Below are 21,944 nucleotides of genomic sequence, written 5' to 3' on the forward strand. Positions count from 1 at the left end.
TTCTGCAGTAACTTCACAAACTAGTCAAGTCTCACTCTCTTGTACACAGTTTGTTTAGCTGTAAAGTGCAACATCCCTGACTGAACATTACAATGAATGCACACAGCATACACACCACCATGGGACATGCCAAGAGGCATTAATCTGTTTCTATATTTAATTAAATTGAAAAATTTGGGGGTTTAAGGTATAATTGCAGTTTTCCCTTCAGATCCAATGAAAACAAGTATTAATATTACCCTTCATTTGCCTTTCTCTTTGCTTCAGAAACACCACTTCTACTTCTCACAAAGCAGTGACAACTGAGCCTGATCACCTCATAAAACTTCAGGTTTAGAGATAAGAAATATTTAACCCAAAACCAGTTTCTCAGCGTTGCTTTCTCCAGCTGTTGTGTCATTTGTGACAGAATTACTAATTAGTTCCATGATCCTGTCACAACTAGATGATTCAGCAAGTCTCACTCAACTACTTGCAATATTGTTTAGGAACTGAATTTCCTAAAGCAGTTTCTTACTCCCCTTAAATGGCTCCACAAGTAATTTTTGAGTTGGCACTGAAATGACTGGAGAAGGAAGCCCAGTAAATAATCTTCAAACAAATATCCTATACAACAAATGGACAAGTTAGCAAGGTGTTGTAAGCACCATTTAATTCCTTTGCATATCATCCAGATGGAATGATATGCAAAGGAACCCTCCAGCAGTTTTCACTCTGAAATGCTGGTAAAAGAGGCAAATTTTAACAATCCTCCATTTACCATGAGCAAATTACCTCTGCTTTCAAATTCAGAAGATTATTATTCTCCCATTGCTAACCTACACTGTTGAAGCTGAAAGAAAACTGTGTCATTTGTGACTCATTTTTCAGTGCCAAAGGGAGCTCTGGGGTAGGTGAGCAGCCTTGTGCCCCCTGCTTTTGTGCAACAGGAGTGCACACAGCTCTATGCTTCCTGAGAAAAGAAAACTGGCATGTTTGGGCCAAAAAACCCTCTCTGTCATGTGGCTTTATTGTTCCATAATGCTAATGGGCCTTAAAATGGGACTTAGTATTTTCAGTCTTAATTCCAAGACAGCATATTTCTGAAATGCAAACCAGGTTCAACTATCCAGCAATTCTGGCCATGGTTTCTTGCTGCTCAGTCAGTCCCTTCACTGCAGGGGAGGCTCTGTGAAAGGCAGGCTGCTACAGACAGGCTGCCTAGTCAGCCCTCAGAAAGAGCTGAAGCCACATAGGGCTCTGCTGACTGAAATTCAGCCTGGGCTGAATTTCAGTCAGCAGAACAATGACACACAATTAATGTATTAACAACGAGGGCAGAACTATATAATCATATGCAAATAATACTGTGCACCATACAGCAGCCCACAGACAAAAAGACAGCAATAAATCCATAGTATTTTTAAGATCTTGTCTGCAGAACTAGAATGTATAGAGGAAGGACCCGGACATGTAGTGCAGAGACACAAATTGGTAAAATTTCATATTTCAATAATTACAGGATGAATAAATAAATAACAAACTGGCAAGATGACACATCAGCTAAATGCTAAACAAAGTACTATTTATATTTAAATATGTATTTATTCAATTTTTTTCTCCTAGACCAAAAGAAAAAAAACACCCAAGGGATGTTAATGCTGAGATTCTTCAATGCTGAGCTGGCATTGAAGCCAGAAGGAAATTAAGAATGACCTTGTACAAATGAAGCAGCAAATGATGCTCATTAGCAAGCAGCCCTAGGAAGGCAGTGCTGGAGGTACCCGAATGTGCAGCAGGTAAGAGTTTCCATGGCCACTGGTTCAGGGACACTTAGGAGGAGCAGAACAGCAAAGAGAAGTGTGTCAACAGCGTTAAATTTATGTGATGGAAACCACGCATTAAGAAAACACCGAGCTAACATTTATTTAACAGAGAAAAGAGCTCCCCTAATGCTATTCAGAATGCCATTGTGCAAAAAGTATTGATTTGATACTACTGATTAAGTAACTCCTTCCCCCTTCAGTTGTCAATCAAGATCATAGCACAAAGGCTTTCAGTACAAATGGTGCCAGAACATTCTGTGGCAGATAGATTTTTTTCTCTTTCTAACTGACAGATTATGCCAACTGAAATACCTGTTAATAATTTTAATTAGTTCCTTTCCTGGTTTTTATTTCAAACAAAATTTAAATTAAAAATTATCTCTGTAAAGGAACAAGACTTGCCTAATGCTGTTCAGCATCATTTATTTAGAGCAAGCTGCACTCAGATGACTGTCCAGTGGTCCATGACATTGCGTAGAATTTATAATCCAAATGCCAAAAAGAGAGGGAGAAAATAAATTTCATTTTAATAGGAATATAGAGTTAATGAGTATGAGTTCTTCTTATTTTATTATCTAAACTACCTTGTCTGGCATCAAGTTAATTATCAACTATGCCTCAGAGAGTGCTCTTTTAAAAAGTTTCTGTAGAGTTAAAGCCTTCTTTCTTCACAAATAAACTTAGTCCAGAAAGATGAAGACATGAGCTAAGGTTATCTTTCCCAAAGAAGTGCAGTATCTGTTGATGTCACTTCAACAGTGATAAATATCACCCAACAGTTATCAGACACCTTACAAAAAACCTGACCCAGCCTCCATCATATTAAGCACTTATATTGGTCTCAGCAGGAAGTGGATCACTCTCTAATATTTATCCATGTATTGTCACAAATAATCCATGACAACTGGATAATGCAGGTATGAACCAGAGGGAGACAAAGTGGGGGACAACTTGTGGAAATGTGAGAGGGGCAAAAGAGCCTTGTTAAAGGTAGGCTTAGTACTTCTGAGAGACTTCAGTCTGCCAGATTTATTAAAACCAGAAATAAAGAAAGGCTTTGCATTATTTCTAGCTTCAAAAACTGACAAAATGTTTGACAGGCAAATATCTTTTCTCTCTGAACTTTTGAATGAGGTTGCTCATATTACAGATAAGTAGAAGGCATACATATTAACACAGTGGGGGGAAAGAAAACACTAACACCCACCATGCTGAGTGGTGTGGCACTGAGGGGCTGAGCTTGCCAAAAGACTGAAAGCACAGCCAAGAGCATGCCTTGCTTATTCCTTTTGCTCAGAAGCCTTTAGTAGAAGGCAATCACACAGAACAAAACAACAAAGCAAGCTTATCACTAGGTATATTTAAACATTACAGCTTATGTTTCAGATTCCTCTTGCCTCGCAAAGACAGTCTGCAATTTGTGCAGACCAATTATCCTGTTTGTTCTTGGCAGGTCTTCTAACTGGCTTCACACTAATGCAAAGACAAGATTCTGTTCAGGACACTATTGCTGTTGAGAAAGGGATTTAAGTTTAAAAAACAATTCATCAGAACTGACCCTTTTGCACCACACTAGGTAGGCAAGGACTGGATAAGAAGGTGGAAGAAAGGGATAATTTCAAAAGCTTTTTCCTTTGGTGCAACTGAGATGATTAAGGGATACTAAAACATGATGTAGGAAACTATTCAGAAGGAAATTACAAACCCTAAAATTTGAACCCTAGAATGCCCTTATGAACCCTATCCCCTTATTCTAAAACTTAGAATAAGGGCATAGAAAGGAAGGAATTGTGTCCTAAAGGAACCTCCATGATTCTCCCAGCTCAGTTTCACTCAAGTTTAAACTAAGGCAAAACACCTCCTGTACTTGTTCTCAAAGGGACAAAGCTTGAACACCATGGCATACTCTGACCAATGTCTTCCCATAGATTTAAATGGTGCATTAAGGTACTATATCATGCGAATAAAAAGTGGCAGCAAGCAAATATATAGCTATGTAGGTTTTTTCTCTTTTTTTTTTGGGCAATGGTCGCCAGAGTTGCTCTCTTATATAACAGGCTACAGATCTGCATTGCATGTTAATAGAAATCACCATTAATTAGCTTTTACCACTCTTCAATCTGTAATGGTTAACTGTCTTCAGAGTAAAGACCTTATTTCAACTCTCAGCCTTTCTTTATTCCCTAGCCTTTGCTTGTCTTTACACACCCAGTAGACTTAAGTCATCAACTACCAATTTCTCATCAATGCAATTATATTTAATCAAGTCTACTTGGTATTTCTTTTTGATGAGATTACAAGTCATTTTGACAAGTGTTATTTTCCACAGGTTCATGCTGATTGGCATTAATTACATTGCCTTCTTTTAATTCTTTATTAATTAATCTTTATTAATTTTGATATGCTGCTGTTTTGCCAAGTGCATAACTGGATCACCATGAGCAACAGTGTGCTTTCAAAATAGTAGAGGAGTTTGAAAAACACAGTAAAGAACTCAATTGTAGAAGCTGCAGGTCAAAACCAAACACCATCTGCCTTTAAGCTCCCCGTCCAGTCCTGACACAGCAACTCCAACCCACTTGGCAGAGCAGAGAGCTCCTTGCAGAAGAGGGTGGGGAGAAGATGGAAAACAAGAGTGTAAAGCCTCACAGCATATGAGGGAGATGCAGATGTCCTGCATCAAGGCAAAGGTTAGCACAAACACGATTTGTCCTGAGGAAGTGAGGAAGAAGAGAACTGAGACTGAACAGGAAAATTCTGTGAGCACTGTACCCCTCTGAACTTACTTTCTTTCCTGTGCTTACCATGGCAGATGTTGACTAAAATTCAGCAGATCCAACTAGTCAAGAGAGACTGATCAGGCAAGTTAAACTCCTATTCTGATACCCATACTTAGGAGGAAATCCTGAAGATAATTTATAGGCAAATATGTTTTTGCATGTTCCAGTACCATCTATGTGTCTTCAAATACATGAGTGTGAGGGAAATTCTGTTTACAAACAGACGCATAAACAGTTAGCGCTCAACTCAAAAAATATACTTAGCACTTGCTGCTGTTTTTCTGTGGTTTGTACGCAAAATGAATTGTGCCTGGGCTGAATTTCTCTTTTCTATTCCTTCTTTCACTAGTAGCTGAAGTAGTAAGAAAAACAAGGGAGTGTTAGTTAGTGGTCAATATGATAAGATCCAGGGAGATGAGTGTCACTCCTGTATTCATCTCTGATGACCCTCCACAGTAGGAGTCAAAACAATTTTAAAATATACTAGTTCCAGCATAAAAATAATGAGTGCTGAACAAACTGAGCAATCCAGCAAAAAATTACAGTTCACACAGGCCTATGTACCAGTGTGTTTCCCAGGAGCTAGGACACAAGATTGCTTGGAGAACCTAGTAGATGCTTACAGTACAGCAAGTTTTGCAGGCAATGCAGAAATTCCTCTCATCCCCTGTATTAACATGATCCTCAGCCAAACTTCTCTACAAATCACCAAGGGAGAAATCTTTGCACAGACTGCTCCACGCTTTTGCAGCCCCATGACAGATGCAGCCCTAGGCTTACACCTTCTAATCCTAATCCTAGGCTTTGCTAAACTTTAGCTCCGCCAGTGCCGAGGCCCCATGAGGCAGCTCACAGGGGAGAAGCCTTTGCACAGCCTGCACTGGAGTTCTGCAGCCCTTCCCAGCCCCACACCCATGGCAATTCCAGCTCCCACAGCCCTGCCCTGCCGCGGGTCCCGCTGAGCCGAGCCCACAGCCCTGCCTGTCCTCAGCCTGAGCCCAGGGCCGAGCCCAGGGCTGCTCCTGCTGGGCTCTGGGACTGGCCCTGGCCACCCACCCCTGGCAGCACCTGACAAGACCTGGCATTATCTGAACCTTCATCCCCCATAGCCCACAGCAGCAGCCTGCTTGGAAAAGCTCTCCAGGGAAAAATCCTTCTGCAGCCTACACACACTGTCATGTGGTACCCAAATCTGCTCAATCTGCATTGATGGCTTTTTCCAAGAAACACCAATATTTAATACTTCCTGAGCATGTGAAACAGAGGCTCAGCTGTCAGGGCTGTTTGACTTCGAGCCAAGGACTTTGCAAAGCAAATATGAGTGATCTGCCATGGGTGTTCCACAGTATTGCCCATATCCACTGCTAAAAGAGCAAATAAAACACTAGTTATAGAAATTGCTACATCTGAAATCACACATCTTTTTACCAAATATTTAATAAATTCAGTCTCTCCTAACTATGTATTGCTCAGATAAAAGCAATGGAAAATAAAGCCAGGGTCAGAGATTAAAATCCGAATTTCAAAATTCAGATTTGGAGCATGATTTTAAGGTCCAGTCTCAGCACAAGCTAAACTGCAAAGCAGCCAGAGCTCCCATAGAAGCAGTTGATATATCTAGAACCATACCTTGCTGAAGGCACACCTCTATGATATTCTCTCCAACAAGACAATGATCTGTTTACTAAGATGAACATCCAGGATGGTGAGGAGCTGGAGCATGCAACATGGGAAGAGATGTCACAACAACAGGATTTACTCAGTCTTGAGTAGGTGAAGGGGAGCTCTTGGTGTTGTCTACAGCTGAGGAGAGGATTTAGAGAAGATAGGGCCAGAATCCCTCTTGGAGGTGCAAAAGGAGAGAATGGGAGCCAAAAGACACAAATTGCAACATGGGAAAACCAAATTATACATAAAGAGCACCTTTTTTCTCCACAAGCAGAGCCAACCACTGGAACCTGGCCTCAGAATATTAGAAAGTCCATCCAGAGACAGAAAGCTCCATGAAACACAGCCCTGAGCAACCTGATGTAAATTGGACCCGCTCTGAGCAGGGAGGACAAGATGACCTCCAGGTAGGTCTTCCAATCAGAATTTTTCTGCGATTTTACAAACCTTCTAAGAAGCATGCAAAGTACTGCTATAGATATTTTCGTATAAGGCTTTAAACATTTGTTTGTTTGACAAATATAAAGCCAGCAAGAGATAAAACCAGATTCTGCTGTAAATTAAAGTGGAATTTTGTTTCCATGAACATCTGGAATATGTATGTGCAATTGCCATACTGCTAAACAAAGAGCTGGCATGAAGAAAAAGAAAAGGATCTGTTTTCATTTAGGATTTTGTCCCTTGGAGCTAACATAATGTATAATGTGTTTGGGGTTTAAGAGTAGTGATTTGTTTGGAATTAAATATAAACATAATTTCCAAAATACAAGAATAGTGCTTTATGGTAAAACCAGAGATAAATCTGAGTCAGAACATGTCTATAAGAGCTGTCTTCTGAAAGTATTGAAAAAGCTGTGATTGCTTCACAGGTACCATTTCAGAGGTTACTTTTGTCTGCAGGTGTCTGGATTCCAGTGGTAGTCACTGTAACTTAAGTCATAAGCACTTCAATAGTTTTTGAAAATGGTTCTGAATTATTCTCATCTCACTGCTCTTGGAAACCTGACCTCTTCAGCAATCCTGAATTCTTTTTTTTAGGAATACATTGTTTTTGTTAAAAAGGTACTTGTTATTTTTAGGGCAAGCTAAAACTAAAACTTTCAGTCTGTACATACTCTTCATATCCAGGTGTAAACTTCAGCCTAGGTGAAGTTGCCATCCTTATGCATGGCAATTTCTTAGCAACTCCATTAATGGGGAAGTTAAAACCTCAGTTAGGTGTAGTCTCGTCCCGATACAGTTAGGTACCTGATTTCTATACAGAGAGAAGATTAAGGCACTTGGCTTAATGCCACCCCAGCTTTCTCTGCTGCAAACATATAAACTGACCCACATGGAGCATTGAAGACAGACATTTCTGAAACTGTCTTTTTCCTAGACCACAGCTCTTTTGTAGCTCAAAACTAGGCACCTGTGTGAAAAACGGAGTCACAGCCACAAATTTCTTTCTGGGTTTAGTCACAAAGTCACCAATTAGGGCCAGCACCTCTCTTTGCTTTTAGCTGTGGCTGCTGGAGGAAGAGAATTGAAGCTACAGCACCTGCTGAACCCTGCTCTCCACATCTAAGGAAGGGCTCGTTTCCTCCCACTCACTGCCAGTGGCCCTGTGGATCCTGCACTCCTCCCTCCACAGTGAAGCATTCTCACCTGATATTACTGTTAATACAAGAGAAATCCACCCCAATTAGTTTTTAAAGACATTATTTTGAATTGCAAGAGCAGACGTTTTTCACTCTTTTCAGGTTCAGGGATGCCAAGAACCCAGTTCTTCAGTTTCCTGATGAAGTGCACAAATCTCTTGGTCGCTATACAGCTCCAGTACATTCATACAATATAGTGTGGTTACCTGAGGCACAACATACATATGTTATCACTTTTTCCATGTATATATGTGTGTGTGTGTGTGTGTGTGTGTGTGTGTATAATCTGCATCCCATCATGGAGGTAAGCTTCATTCAAGCACAAGTTGTACTCAAAGGCATGCTGGGTTTGACTCTCCTTGAGGCTGAGTCCATCACCAGCCATAAGAGAAGTAAAATTGTTACATGTTCTCTCTTTCACTATTCATTAAGTGAAAGCAATATGCTGAGCACAATACAAATAAAGAACTCAGTGCTGTGTCTGTGCCCATGTTCAAGATAACCTGAAGATTTTGCTTTCTGTGATACTAGACGTCAACAATGTGTAATAAACTCTTATTTAATTACTTCATCTGTCAATGTCACATAATGTGAATAGTGTGATTACTACTAACAGGTTTTGTTTTTAGAAAGAAGGCAGCTTTAGAAGGACAAACGTGATGAGCCAGAAATACCTGAGACAAATGCTGATTTCCTTTCTCATTGATACTAAATTCAGTAAGATTATTCATAAAAGGCCCTTTGTATTTCCTGCTCATCTTTGTGGACAATTAGTTTACTGATCCTCCTGTTTGAATCCTCTGTGAAGGACACAGCCTCTGTGAAAACTCTCCAGCTCTTCTAACCTTAGGTATGCCTAGCTTACCTTCTTTGACTGAATAATCTTATTGACTCAGGTGTTGCCAGCTTATCAGTCCACTCTTCACAGGTCAACAAAGGAAATTTTATGCCAGGGCTGCTCCTAGGTCTTATGTCAATCAAAATTTACTGATTCAGGATTTGCCTCTTCCCCAACATCTCTCCAGCTTGCAGACAATTACATCACATTACACACTGCACACTTGTCTGCAGCATTTATCTGTGTTGTAGAGCTTCTCTGCAGCAGACAGCGTGTTGGTGCCTGTGGAGTCTCTGAATTCCCAAAGATGGGAACCAGATGCTACCATAACTATGCATACAAAAAGTACTATCCTCCTATAAAAAAGCTCTTGAAGAACTTTATTCAGATTTTATGAGCCATCAAGAGGAACAGCTGGGATTTGTTTTTGTAGGGTTTTTTTGTTTGCCTTGTTTTTTCAATTCAGTAATATTCAAGCATAGACATTCACCCTGAAGCATTTGCCTTCAGATACAATATGCTTTTATTTCAGCTTTCGCTGCTAAACTCTACTCTTCATTTATATGTCAAAATATTAGGATGCTCTTTTCCCACTCTCATGATTTTTACGCATATACTTGTGTCAGGAGTGAAACAACCATCGCCTTTTTTGACTGACATACTCAATCCAAGAGGAAAAGGAAGAAGCAAAACCTTTATAACTTTAAGAAGGCTTTTTCTTTTTTTTTTCCCCTAATGATATATACACTGAGGTGCTTTCTGTAACAGACAAGAAACGGATAGAATTTCAAAGGAATGGGAAAACAATGCACCACTGCAGCAGATGTGTGCCCAGAGAAGCTACGAAAAAACAAAGATTTAAAGATTTCCACATCTTGTTGCATAAAAGCACAAAAATGAAAATCAGATAATGGCAGTTTAACAGAAACAAGCAAGAAAAGCCCTCCGAAGTTCATCTATAAAAAACACAATTAAAATACTTTTAAATAATTCCTATACAAATTAAGAAAAAATCCTTTCTTCATGACAAATTTTTCTCATGCTTTCTTACAGTGTTGCTGTCTAAAGAGCAGAAGAAATACTTTTCCTTGTCGCTGCACCTTCACACACTAGTGAGTATGTCTTCCCAGATTGTTAAGTGCAACAATTACGACTCTCTAATGCAACTTCCCACATAGCAAAAGCAATGGATCTTCCCTATATGAAACTCTTAGAGCCCACACAAAGTGTGGTTACCTTCAGCTTTTTTTTTTTTTTTTCAAATATCAATTCCAGTTTTAAAAACGGACTCCAAAAGAAAACTATTTGTTGTTTGCTACCCTTGTTCACTTCAGCAGGTCATTGCCCTTTACTAAATGTACTTCCTAAACATGCATATTTCATTACCATTCAGAATTTGTCTGGATCCAACTTCCTGCCATTACATCCTGACATGCTTTTGTCTGCTAGACTCAAGTTCTTCAGTATCACGTTTCTGTTCCCTGCAGAGGTTCCCTGCACACTGTCAACACATCTCTCTGTAAATCTGTTTGATAAACTAAAGTCAAGCTGTTTGAAGGCTTGGTTTTTAAACTGTTAATCATCTGAGGGCCTCTTCCCAGACAGAGCCTCCTCCATTTTTTCAACATCTTTCTTGACTGTGGAAAGCAGAATTAAACAGAGTATTCTATCTGTGGCCATATCTACTTCTGATGCAGAGCTAATTCTTCACAGCGTCTCTTCATATGTTCTTCTTAGATATTTGAGAGTTGCATTAGCCCTCCTGGCCACAGTGCCCCACTGTAAGCTCATATGCAACTAAAATCATGACACAGATCTTTTTCCAATAACCACTTCTCAGTCCAGTGGTCCCTTTTCCATCAGTATGGTTAACATTCTTTACTGCTGGTTTTATGACATTACATTTGATCCCTGTGACTGGCACAGACCACTGTTACTAGCCATCTTCCCAACACCACTTGAAAGGTTTATCAATGTTTTTCCATTTTGTGCTCAGCTCATGTTAAATGACTCAGCAGGAGCAGTCATTTAACATGATACAGAATTTCATTTAGTTTCATCTATTTAATGCATTCCCATTTTGTTTCATATTGCTGTATTGTATTAATCAAGAATTCACAAGGTGTTAAACCAAACAGCTCAGTGAGATTTATCCAGATGGTATTAGATCAGTTGCACTTTATTAACTGAACATGCAATCACCTCAGGAGTAACATTTCAAGCCAGTATTACCAATATGTGTTATCCATATTCCTGAACTCATTGGCAATATATTTTCCTTGCTGTATCCCATCATAGGAATTTTTCCTCTTTGCCCTGCATCAACATAATGTCCAGTATGTTTTATGGGGACCTAGACAGTTCTACAAAACTCTTGAATAGGTTATAAAGGTAGTATTGAATATATTATTGAGTATATTAAATAGTGGCATGTTACCTCTCTGGTGTTCTCAGAATTTCATGATTTAGGGAAATACTTCTATTTCCTCTTCAGAGTTTATTTTTCCTTCCTTCTGGTCCCATCTCCATTACTTGCTTGATGGAAAAGATACATGCATTCTTATTTCTATCAGCCCTCAACATTGTTTCATTACTTCTGTAATATAAAAAGTTTCTCTTTAACTTGTGGAATCATAGGAATACTTTTTTCAGCTTTCATTATGCAAGTCTACCCTACACAATTTTAAGACTCATAACTCAGAGATTCAAGAAATTTTTTTTTTCTTCTTCTGAAAGTTTGCATCTCACTCATGACAGCAAATAGTTCAGGCTGATAGAAATGGAGCACAAACTCTATTGAGAGAACCAAAATAAATCAGAATAAGCAAGTTTCAAACAGAAAGTCTAAGGCTAATTAAGTGATCTGAACTAGAGGCCATGAGGCCCTTGGGAATCTCTGAACATTGCTATCTTGCAGATTTTAGAAATAGTTAGTTGGACATAACTCAAGCATCTCTCACCTAGCACAACAAATCAGGTATTTCCTCAACACATTATAGCTCATTAAAGTAGTTGTGTCTTAATACAAGGTTGATGCTGCTGTAGGAAAGGATGTACAAAGAGGTATTCAGAAAAAAAAAACAGCTGTAATTTCTGCTAATTTTGTATTTTCTGTCTTTGCCTAGATTTCCACAGCTTTAACTTACTCAGCATTCTTTCTTAGATTCAAAGAGATTCTTGCTGTAATTCTCAAAACAGAGGAACAATCTTGGTTCATTCCTCTCATGACTGTTGGGCTGATAAAACCAAAGATCACATCACTAGTTAGCAGCAGTGGTTCTTTAGCCTGGTTATTTTTTAAAAAATGTCCTAATATACAACCTACATGAATCTCTGACTATACCATAAGAGGAGATTTGAATCCACTGCCCAATTTTGTGCAGAAGAACAGAGATATTAAAGAAATTAAGTCTCTATTGATTTCCTGAAAGTAGACAGCTGAAGAGACAGACCCTGTAAACACTTTGATTGAAGATATCATTGAAAAGTCTTTATTAAACAACAGAAAATACACTTGAAGGAAAGGCCTCTAGAATCCCCCAATCATACAAAAATCTCTAAAGCTCCAAACTCACAAAATCTCAAGAAATGCATTCACAGGGAAAATTGTGACTGTTAGTTGCAATGTTCCTGTATTTAATTATGAACGTGTACATTCATGTCTTGTTTTATTCTTTAACAGGTCTGTCTCCTGAAAGGCAACCAGTACTATCAAATCAAGACTTGTGGCAGAAAGCTCTGGAGTCTCTGTCCTGCATGCAACGCATTCATGTATTCCAGAATTTAAGTCCCTCAGAAGAGACCAAGAATTTGACCGAAATATGCCAATGGACAGCAGCTGTGAGATGGGCATCATGTTCAATTTACAGCTGAGCAAAGAGGTTCTAAATCTCTGTTTGCTGTGAGCCACCTAGCCAGGTATACAGGTGCACTGTGGTCTTATATTTTATAAGAACATCACAGGGATGAATGCCAGACAACTGGCAGCTGTCTACCTAATTTTAGATTATGTGGCAATAAACAGATACTTCAACATTTCAGCACATTCTCTTATTGGGTTTTTATTCCAGAAGCAAGGAAAACTAAAATGGCCTGTATTCCTTGGTAATTTTAAGGAAAAGCCAGTCATTCAGCAGTTGAACAGATTGCTCTCAAGGTTCAGAAAACACTGACTGAACATGTGATGGAGAATGCTACAGACAAGGTAAAGCACAGCTGAAATTCAAGGCTGCTGGGGCAGCACTAAAGAGTACTTGTAACAGGAAAGAAATTATCAGAATAAGAGTTTGCCCCTCCAGATGTTTAGGAAAAAGCCTCATTACTATGGATTTATGATCTCTTTGAGCAAAGGTTATTTTGATGCTTTTAAAAACAGAGAGAAAAAACCAACTGGTGGTGCATATAATTTTCCGCTATAGACAGTGCAACTACATCAATTCATCTTTCTCACCCCACAAATCAAGATAGAGACACTGTAAATCAGAACTCTTATGTCAAGGTTTAAGGGAAGCAAGAAATATGCAAAACAGTAAATCAACATGAGGTTTCCTATACTATGGTTGGCAGTCACAACTATACTAGAAGTCAAAAGATTAATGCTGACCATTTTCCTTTCCACTGCCCTAAGAGTAAAAAGCAAGATTGAACACCAGGAGTCTTTGGTAACAGGTGCTGAGGGATTACTGCATAGGCTGCTAGCAGTTTTTCTCAATGTACATGTCAGATTTCAGGGAAAGGCAATGTTGAAGAAGAAAATAGCCTTAGTTCCTTTTAAGTTTTTTTAAATCAATGCAGGGAATGGATGTTCAAGTAGCAAGCATTCTGGCACTCAAGAAGCCTTGTTAGAAATTAAAAGACAAAATCTATGCTTAATTAGCCTCCCTTTTTTCAATCTGTTGAAATCAGCAGGATTTCACAAGAAGTGACAAGAAATGGAAAAGAAGTTACCTCTGTTTTAGCAAGGTGTAAGGAGAGCAGCAGGAATTCAACTTCCATACACCTAGGTACTTTTGTAGTTAATGCTTGAAATTACCTAGAAGGATTAGGAACACAAATCCATTAAAAATTACCTCCTTCTTTAACAAACCACTAAATAATCAGGACCTCAGTGCCAGATTATCCCATTCTCTTCCCTGTGTGCAAAGCATTTATTGGTACATGGCATCTAAGACATGAGAGCTGCAGCAAGAGTGGGCCAGCACAGTCATTTACAGGTCTAAAGCCTCTTATCTGTAACAGCAGCAATCAGTGGGGTACAAATAGACAAGGCAAACCTTAAGCTAAGGGAACATCTCAGAACATGGGACAAAGGCCATTGCTAATTACTGAAGAAAGACAGGAAGTGTCTTGGTTACCTCCTTCTGCCTTGATGGAGGCCACCTAATACTTAGAGCTCCTACAAAGCATTTACACTGCATGAAATAGATTAAGTAGGTGTTTGCATTACTGGCCCTTTTCACTGTAATATAATCAGCTGTTGACTAGGATCTCAGAGAGACAGAAGGGGTTTGCTTACTAGGTTAATGCATTTTCATGGATTTGTACTTGAGAAAATAAGCAGTCAGAAAAAAAGGAGGGAAAAGTATACATAAATGCATTGTACTCAAAGATGCAATTTTTAATTTAAAAATTGAACACAACTGATTATATAAAAATTAATAAGGCAAAAGAATTCCAGACACAAGGTCAAATTTGTGTATCTAAGTAAAAATTAAAATATATGCTTACAGAAACAAAAGGTTATAACTAAACACCATTGATTCCTACAGGAATCAGAAAAAATCTGGGATTCTGGGTTTTAGGCAATATATACCAGGAAAAAATAATATAATGAATTATACTTAGGAGACAAGACATCCATTTTAAGATAATCTCTTAAACAGAAAAAATTCCACAGAATGTGTCCTTTGCTTTACAGAGCCAGCATTCATTGCATCACAGAGAAACACTGTATCTCAAAACTTTACATAGAAAAAGGGAGGAAAGGGGCAAATTTTCTCACAACTGTGAAAGGCTAGTTACACAAGAAGCCGCAAATCTTGATGACTACTTCAATAACAGCATTATTTAGTGATTACCATTGCCATCAATACAAAACAAACCATATGTGGGGCAAGTGCAGGTCAGAAAACACTCGACTCATGCAGCACACAGAAGCAGGTGTAGCATATTTCAATAAAGACATATTGGTCAATCATTTTTTCCTGGATAGTAATCTTTTCCTTTAGATTCTTCTAAATAGATACATTTTTTAAATATGCTTAGACCAGAAAACTACATTTGTTACCTTTAAACATACAGAGTGGTTTACCTTAGGTGGATTACTTTGATACCAAGAACATGAGGAAGATTTACATCCTTTTCATCAGTTACAGCTTTGAGGCTAAGCAGATGGCACACTCCTGTAAGTATAGTATTCTACAATAATCCAGGGTAGTTTTAGCTTATTTCTTTTTATAGCTCCATGGGTCCCTCCCCAAACCCTCCTTAAAAATCAAGGTCTATTATCTGTATTTTAAGATGTGAATGCAAGCTAACAATCTGCAACCAACATATAGTGGATGCAATCGGCATAAAGATTTAAATTACTTTTGTTCACAGCCCAGTGGCAACTTAAACATATCTCAACCAGATTTCCAACCTAGGCCTAAAGAATGTGTACATTTTCTTAAACTTTTGTTTAAATAATGGCAGCATGCGATATGCAAAGATTCAGACACATTATTTCAGACATGTACCCCACACAATTCTTGTTAGAAATGAACCTACTCTGGAATCTTGCTGTTAGGCATTTGGGAGTTTTTTTAATCAAATGGCATTAACTGATTTAAGCAAAAGTGTCATGGGAAATGTGTCAGCTTTGAAGAAAAAAAAAGTCACTAGAGATTGTTTGGGACCCAAGATACAACTACCATGCAAAATTAGAGATAATTGAAATACCTTTGTTTTCCCTCTTCCAGATGTGGCACTGAAGTCTTAATTTTTTCATTGTATATCAGATCACTGCCTCCACTACTACACACTGACTACTCTTGCATGTAACTCACAGTCTTTCTCACCAAGATATTTTCATTTTGTTTACACTGAACATAGAATATTCCTTATGCCTCAGCTGCCAGATTTCTTTCGCTTCATGAGAGTCACAATTCCCTTTTGACTAGTATTTAATTTATATACACAAAATAACACCAATAATAGAAAGCAGAAACAGCCTGTTAGTCAGGGCTCTCAGAAAAGCAGTGACTATGAACATAGATCTCTTGCATTACTGAGGAATGTTGAGCAAGTATGAAAAATCAGCCGCTGAAGTTGTGCACTCAAACCTAGGTGCCAATTTTAAACGTTTCATGGTCTTTCAGGAAGACTGAGATCATTGTGATTAAAATTTCCCCCACGAGCTAGCCCAAGACAGGCTTTGAAGGTAGAAATATTTGTGAAATGATTTACAGATGTTTCCAAACTTGCTGCCAGCATTCCTCCTGAAAGATAGTCTGTGGATCTTTTATCTTAACATTCTTTTATGTGTTTCTTATGCAGCATATGATAAGGATGAAGGAAAAGAGTCAGAAATTCTGATTAGAGTTATATTAATATATAGTTTTTCAAAATGTCCAAGAATCTGACCACAATTTAACTGTTAAATTTAATTTGTTCAGCTAATGAAAGAAAATCCTGTTAGATTCTGCATAGCTTAGACAGCTATGAAACCAAAATATGTTTTCACCCAAGTCTCAGAAAATAATTTTCTCTTCGGGATGTTGAGGTGACAACTATTCAATATCAAGAACTTCCCAAGCAGTACCCAAACTAGGGAACCACTGCATGGCTTGAAAGAGCAACTGGGTCCACCACTCTTCAGCATGAAGAAACACCATCATATGAGTTATCTGCTGCTCAGACCAAAACATTCTTTAGAAAGGCACAGACAGGCAGCTTTCACTGTCTGACAATGTCCACAGGCTCTTTCCTGAGAGGTCCCTGAGGCCTCTGCAGCTCCCAAGCCCTGGATGAGCCTGCACAGCCTGACGTGACCCTGCACCTGTCACAGGAGTATCATCAGCAGATTGCTGACCTGGCTCTCACATCTGCCAGGGGCAGCTTCAGCTACACCCGTTACAGACACAAACACAGTGTTTCTCCTGTGGATCTTCCCATGCCAAAGCTGGGCTCTGTGCAGCAAGAATATCTTCTTCAATCCATTTCCTTCTCTACTAGCTGCTGCCTCTTTTTCTTACCTGTTTTTCCAGTGCGTGTTGTGACAAATTCTCCATTGCAATGCCAGGAAAAATTTATTTTTGTAAACTTGCCCCAGACCTCCAAAAACTCAAGATGTTAAAGTGGTGTGCCTGCAATACACAGTAGTCTTTAAGGGAAAGCCCTTGTTTTTCCAGATTCCTTTGAGCTTTAAAACAGACATATACACAAAGATTGTATAGACTAATTATAAGGAAAAACAGCAAACATCAAAAGCTGTGTGATTAAATGAAGTTTTCCACAGTTATGCAAAAAAACCAGGGAGGTATGAGATTCCAGGGTTTCTGGAGTGCTAAGTAATCAAAACAGCACAGCAGCTTTAACAAGAGGGCCCCACAAATACTGTCTTCATATCAGCTTTGTAGTTCATGCAAGAGAATTTTTTAAAATATTCAAAAAGGATTCTCTGGAATGGAAGGAAAACATGGCATATGCAGCAGCATTTTGAACACAACATTCACTGTACCCTTTGACCACAGTGCACGGCCTCACGTCCTCCCCCCTTGCTGCCATACCACAGAGGGATGGGGAATGAGTGGGAAAGGGTCACCAGCAGTTTTTCCAAGAATTAAGATAACTGTAAATTGAGCTTATCCCATACTTAGTAGCTGTATATGCATTATACATGCAACTAAGTTTTTCCATTCTTATTTTGTCTTAATGTAAGAGCTCTAAAAAAATTGGACATTCTGTTTGAAAAACATGTCTTGCACCATCTACAACAATAGCATTGTGTGGCCCTCTTTAGTGTTTAGTTGCAAAAAGTCATGGAAAATGATCCCTAGAACAGGCAACTTTCAAGATTATCTATATTCCCATTAGGCTCAATTAATCCAAATTTGACTATATCTGATTTCAGACTGAGGCAGGCTTTCGTTCCAAATACACTTACACTTCCTGACTAGCAATAGGAAACAAGTTTAAAGACTAGCATTCAAAAATATCTCCTCCTTGTCAAGTTTTTTAACCTTTTTTTACATCTCAAGTGAAATGAGCTTTTATGTCTCTCCTTTGTTCTGATGAAAAGTTCTTTCCCTCCAATAAACCAAGTTTACTGTGATGGGGAAAACAAGGAAGAGCACCAAGATCCCAAAAACTTTAATGTATTGCCATGGACAACATAAAGGCTCTGGTCCAGTTTTCACTTCTGGTTCCTGCATCATGCTATCACCTCAGAGAGACTACTGAAACTCTACAGCCCAGTAAGAAGAGAGAGTTTTTATTCAGAAGGGCAGGTTCATTTACAGAGTAGTGAGTCAAAGCTGGAGTCAGAGTCACAGAAGTTTTCTCCATGTAGAAATCAGCATAGATAGGAATAAAATTACTATGCCCCTTGGCCTGATAAAGCTTCACAGAGACACCAGGGAAACAAGTGACAGAAGGCCCTTCCCTCAGTTCTTTGGCAGTATCAGCAAGGAATCTCCTAATCCCTTAGCTGGGGTGGCACAGTCCTACATCCTGCTGGGAGGACACAAGGCAAGAGGCCATTACACCTTAGGCTGCAATGGCCCAAAAATTCTGTGCATCTAAGGACAAAGCCCCAAACTGGAGGCAGAAGTTAAGTCATGCAAAAAATTTCTAAAATGCTCTTTAAATGATTCATTATCATTTAAAGTAAAGAGTAAAGAATCTTAACATTATTTCACATTCACTAAATGAATTATTCTCATCATGAATGTGTACTGGTTAGAAGCAAGAATATTGCTAAATTAGCATGATTGAAGCATATCTGAGACAAAAATGAGTGATAGTCCTAAACAAAAAGGCAAATTTAGTGCTTGTCACTAAAGGCACAATTGATTGAATTCAGTTTGTGTGTCTGAATCACCATTAGAAATTCATTATTCATACCTGTATCATCTAATATTCATAAGCCTACCAGCTGAGCACTTTGGACAGTTTTCAATGTCTGTTCCTTTAAAGCATTCACATACTGTCCCATGGGAATCCTGATGTGTCATAAGTTTCCTTGCAGCAATATCCCAACAAATGACAATTCACAGAAGTTGCAGCCCTCTTAGCTGTTTTGGAAATCTGTCAGCTATAGATCATGAAACCTAACAGTCAATTATTGAGACATCTGACAAGTCTCCTGGTTTTTAAAGACACTGAGAGTCACTTGTGGCCTCAGGATACTTTTCCATGGCTAAATGCCAGCAATCGGCCAGTCAAGTGGCTGTCACTGTTGAACTAGTAGTGCCTGAGAACAGAAAAGTTATGAGCTCCCAGTAATCCATGCCTGATATTTCTGAAGTAATTACAACCAAAAGTTCCATGGATGCCTTGACATTTCCTCCGCACTACAGTATTTTAGTTAATTGGGTTTTTTCCCTGATGATGGATGACTTATATCTGAGCTTCATCTGAGGTTTGCTTTGCTTGTTAGGGAAGTTAGAGTGAAATACTGTGGGTCATTATTCAAATTTCAGAAGAATAGGTTCTACTCTCCAACTCTGAACTTAAGTTTCACATTGGCAAATTTCTCTGGTTTTGTAATAATTTCTTACTTATTCACTGTGAAAACATGGTTGGTGACACACATTCAAAAAAAGCATATATAGCTGGTAGTCACTACTCCATGTGCCACTGACAACCATGAGAAACAAAAGCTTAGAATTCATAGCTCTGGCACAAAGGACTGTTTCACATTGTAAAGAGTGCACCATCTTAATGAGTTAGACAACCACTGCCTTCCACTTCACATTTTATGAATACACATACAAGTAGGTCCCTACACTTCTTACCACAGCTTGACAGAAATGCAAATTGACACACAAGATGCAAAACAAAAATTAGTGATTTGGGTTTGGAAAACAACTTGGCAATTTTCTTGTTAAAAGGTCAAGCAGTGAACAACTGACTTGAATTTGCTGCTTAATTGCCAGCATATGATGTAATTTGAAATCCAGAACAAAACTGACTTACATAAGTGATATTAATCTAATTGTGCAATATCCCAAACTAAACCAGGCACTTTTGTCTTGCTAAGTACAGTTTAAAAATAAACAGTCTAAACATGAGATCTCTGCTGGACCAAGCACACCCAAGAATTCACAACATCAGCTAGAAGCTAACCGAGCTCTACTTAAAATGCTATGATTTACACTAGGGATTTTGAATAAATTTAATTAGTTTCCTACATTTCAGCAGAGTATATTAAGAGCAAATGAATTCTCTCAGCATAAACAATGAAACAATGAAGAACAAATGAGTTAAGTCATCTTCATAAATCAATTCATGCTAAAATATGGGCTAATCCCAATCTGCACTCCAGCTAGATATTACCATGTGTGTACATTCAGCAATTTTAATTTAAATTGCCTGCAGTTAAACAGAAAAGGGCAGCAAACCAAGACCACTGTCATCATTTACATTTGCTATTGCAGCATCTCATCTGCAAAGAAAAAATGGAAGAGTTGCCTCAAACAACTGGATCTTCTAAAATGCTACACTTAATCCTTTTACATGACTCACTTGCAGTATGACACTAATCAAATGCATGCAGCCCCCATGTTGATGAGGAAAAATAGGAGAGGAAATTTTTTTTTCCAAATTTATGGACTCCAACAAGTTTATAAGTTTTCCATTTACCTTTAAAATAAAATAGAAGCATGTGGAATTACTAACAGTTTGGCTCTCTAAAGGGAAGGAAGTTGATCGGAAAGTGCTTGAGGCGCTAGCTCAAAGTTCACTCCATGTTTTGAAATCAAGATCTCTCGCTGGATTGGACTGGAAGTGCTATAATAATGGCATATTCTCCTGTTATTTTGTTACTCTTCCCAAGTCAATCTTCTAATTAATAAAAAGCATTAAAATACAAGGATTATTTCAATGTCTTTTGTTACATAAGGGTTCAACTGGGCTAAAAAGAATCTGTTCTGTAAAGAGCACATTTCTGTACCAAAAAACCCATTTTTGTTAGTGATAATTGATATTTCACTTATTAGCTGATATGCCCATTTCACAAGACATTTTACTAACAAATTAATTAAGAGAGTCATAAGGTTTTTTTTAATTAAACCTTATGTCATCAATTTCTTTTATTGATGTCTGAATATTCAACATAAAGCATGTTCCAAGGCTGAATTTAGACTCTCAGGTCAGTTTAGTGGAACAGCTGGAACTGAAGCTAAAATCAGAAATCTTAACTTTTCAGTCTGAAAGTGAAACCTTAATAATTTCCCTAGATGGAAGTAAAATTCAAAAAGAAGTCTGAATATTGCCACCAAACTGAACTAGCCACCTCCAGCTAGCTCTATAGTTAATTGCTTGTTTCAGGAAATTACTTGGATGGGCCCTTCTCATTCAGGAATACACCCCTCTAAACATGTCACAAAGTCAAGTGCTATTCCAGGAGCACAATCACATTTTAACCCAAATCAAGCACTGAAGAGATATTTTACAGAAGAGGGTAGAAATGTCATCCCATTTTACAAACAAATGCATATACTTGGATTAAACATTTTCATGGTAATTCCTGCAAGTTTGTGATAGATCTATATCTACACCCATGTTTTGATATGATATCCTTCTTCACTATGGAGTTGTCTCCTTTAAAAGAAATTATGTGTCTAGCAAAGGAAAATCAGAGAAATCTCTCTTACCTGGCAAAAAACGATGCTGCCACCGAGGTGCCTGTGGATACTTCACTGGCAACATATGTGCTCTGGGAAGCAGGGAAGCTGTACAGGGAGGGCTTGTCTGCATTGTAGCGGTTCAGGGCTGCTTCAGTCAGGCCCTCTCGACCACCCTCTGTCATAAGCTGAGATATCTGAAGACAGAAAAAGATCAGAAGTGTCACCAGCTGAAGCTCACTGGCTGACCCCTCCAAATCCAGCGATGCCTCTGGATTGCAGATGGAGTAAGAGAGAGGCACTTCATTCACTGCCTCTTTGCTGCTCTGTGAACAAGTTTATTGCTGCTTTCACACTAATCTACAGTACCTCAGCTTTGCTCTAAC

At 38.6% G+C, this 21,944-nt stretch overlaps 1 protein-coding gene across 1 annotated transcript in view; it reads right to left on the reverse strand.

Annotated features, from left to right (window-relative positions):
• The window catches only part of KIF26B (kinesin family member 26B), a 274,047-nt gene that overhangs the window by 141,446 nt on the left and 110,657 nt on the right, over positions 1–21,944 (reverse strand). The window contains exon 4 of the mRNA XM_063151906.1: positions 21,589–21,755. Coding sequence (XP_063007976.1) covers positions 21,589–21,755 — 167 coding nt within the window. The remainder of the gene's footprint in view (positions 1–21,588; positions 21,756–21,944) is intronic.

This window comes from Melospiza melodia, chromosome 3 (genome assembly GCF_035770615.1).
Source record: "Melospiza melodia melodia isolate bMelMel2 chromosome 3, bMelMel2.pri, whole genome shotgun sequence".
In the NCBI taxonomy this organism is placed as follows: Eukaryota; Metazoa; Chordata; class Aves; order Passeriformes; family Passerellidae; genus Melospiza; species Melospiza melodia.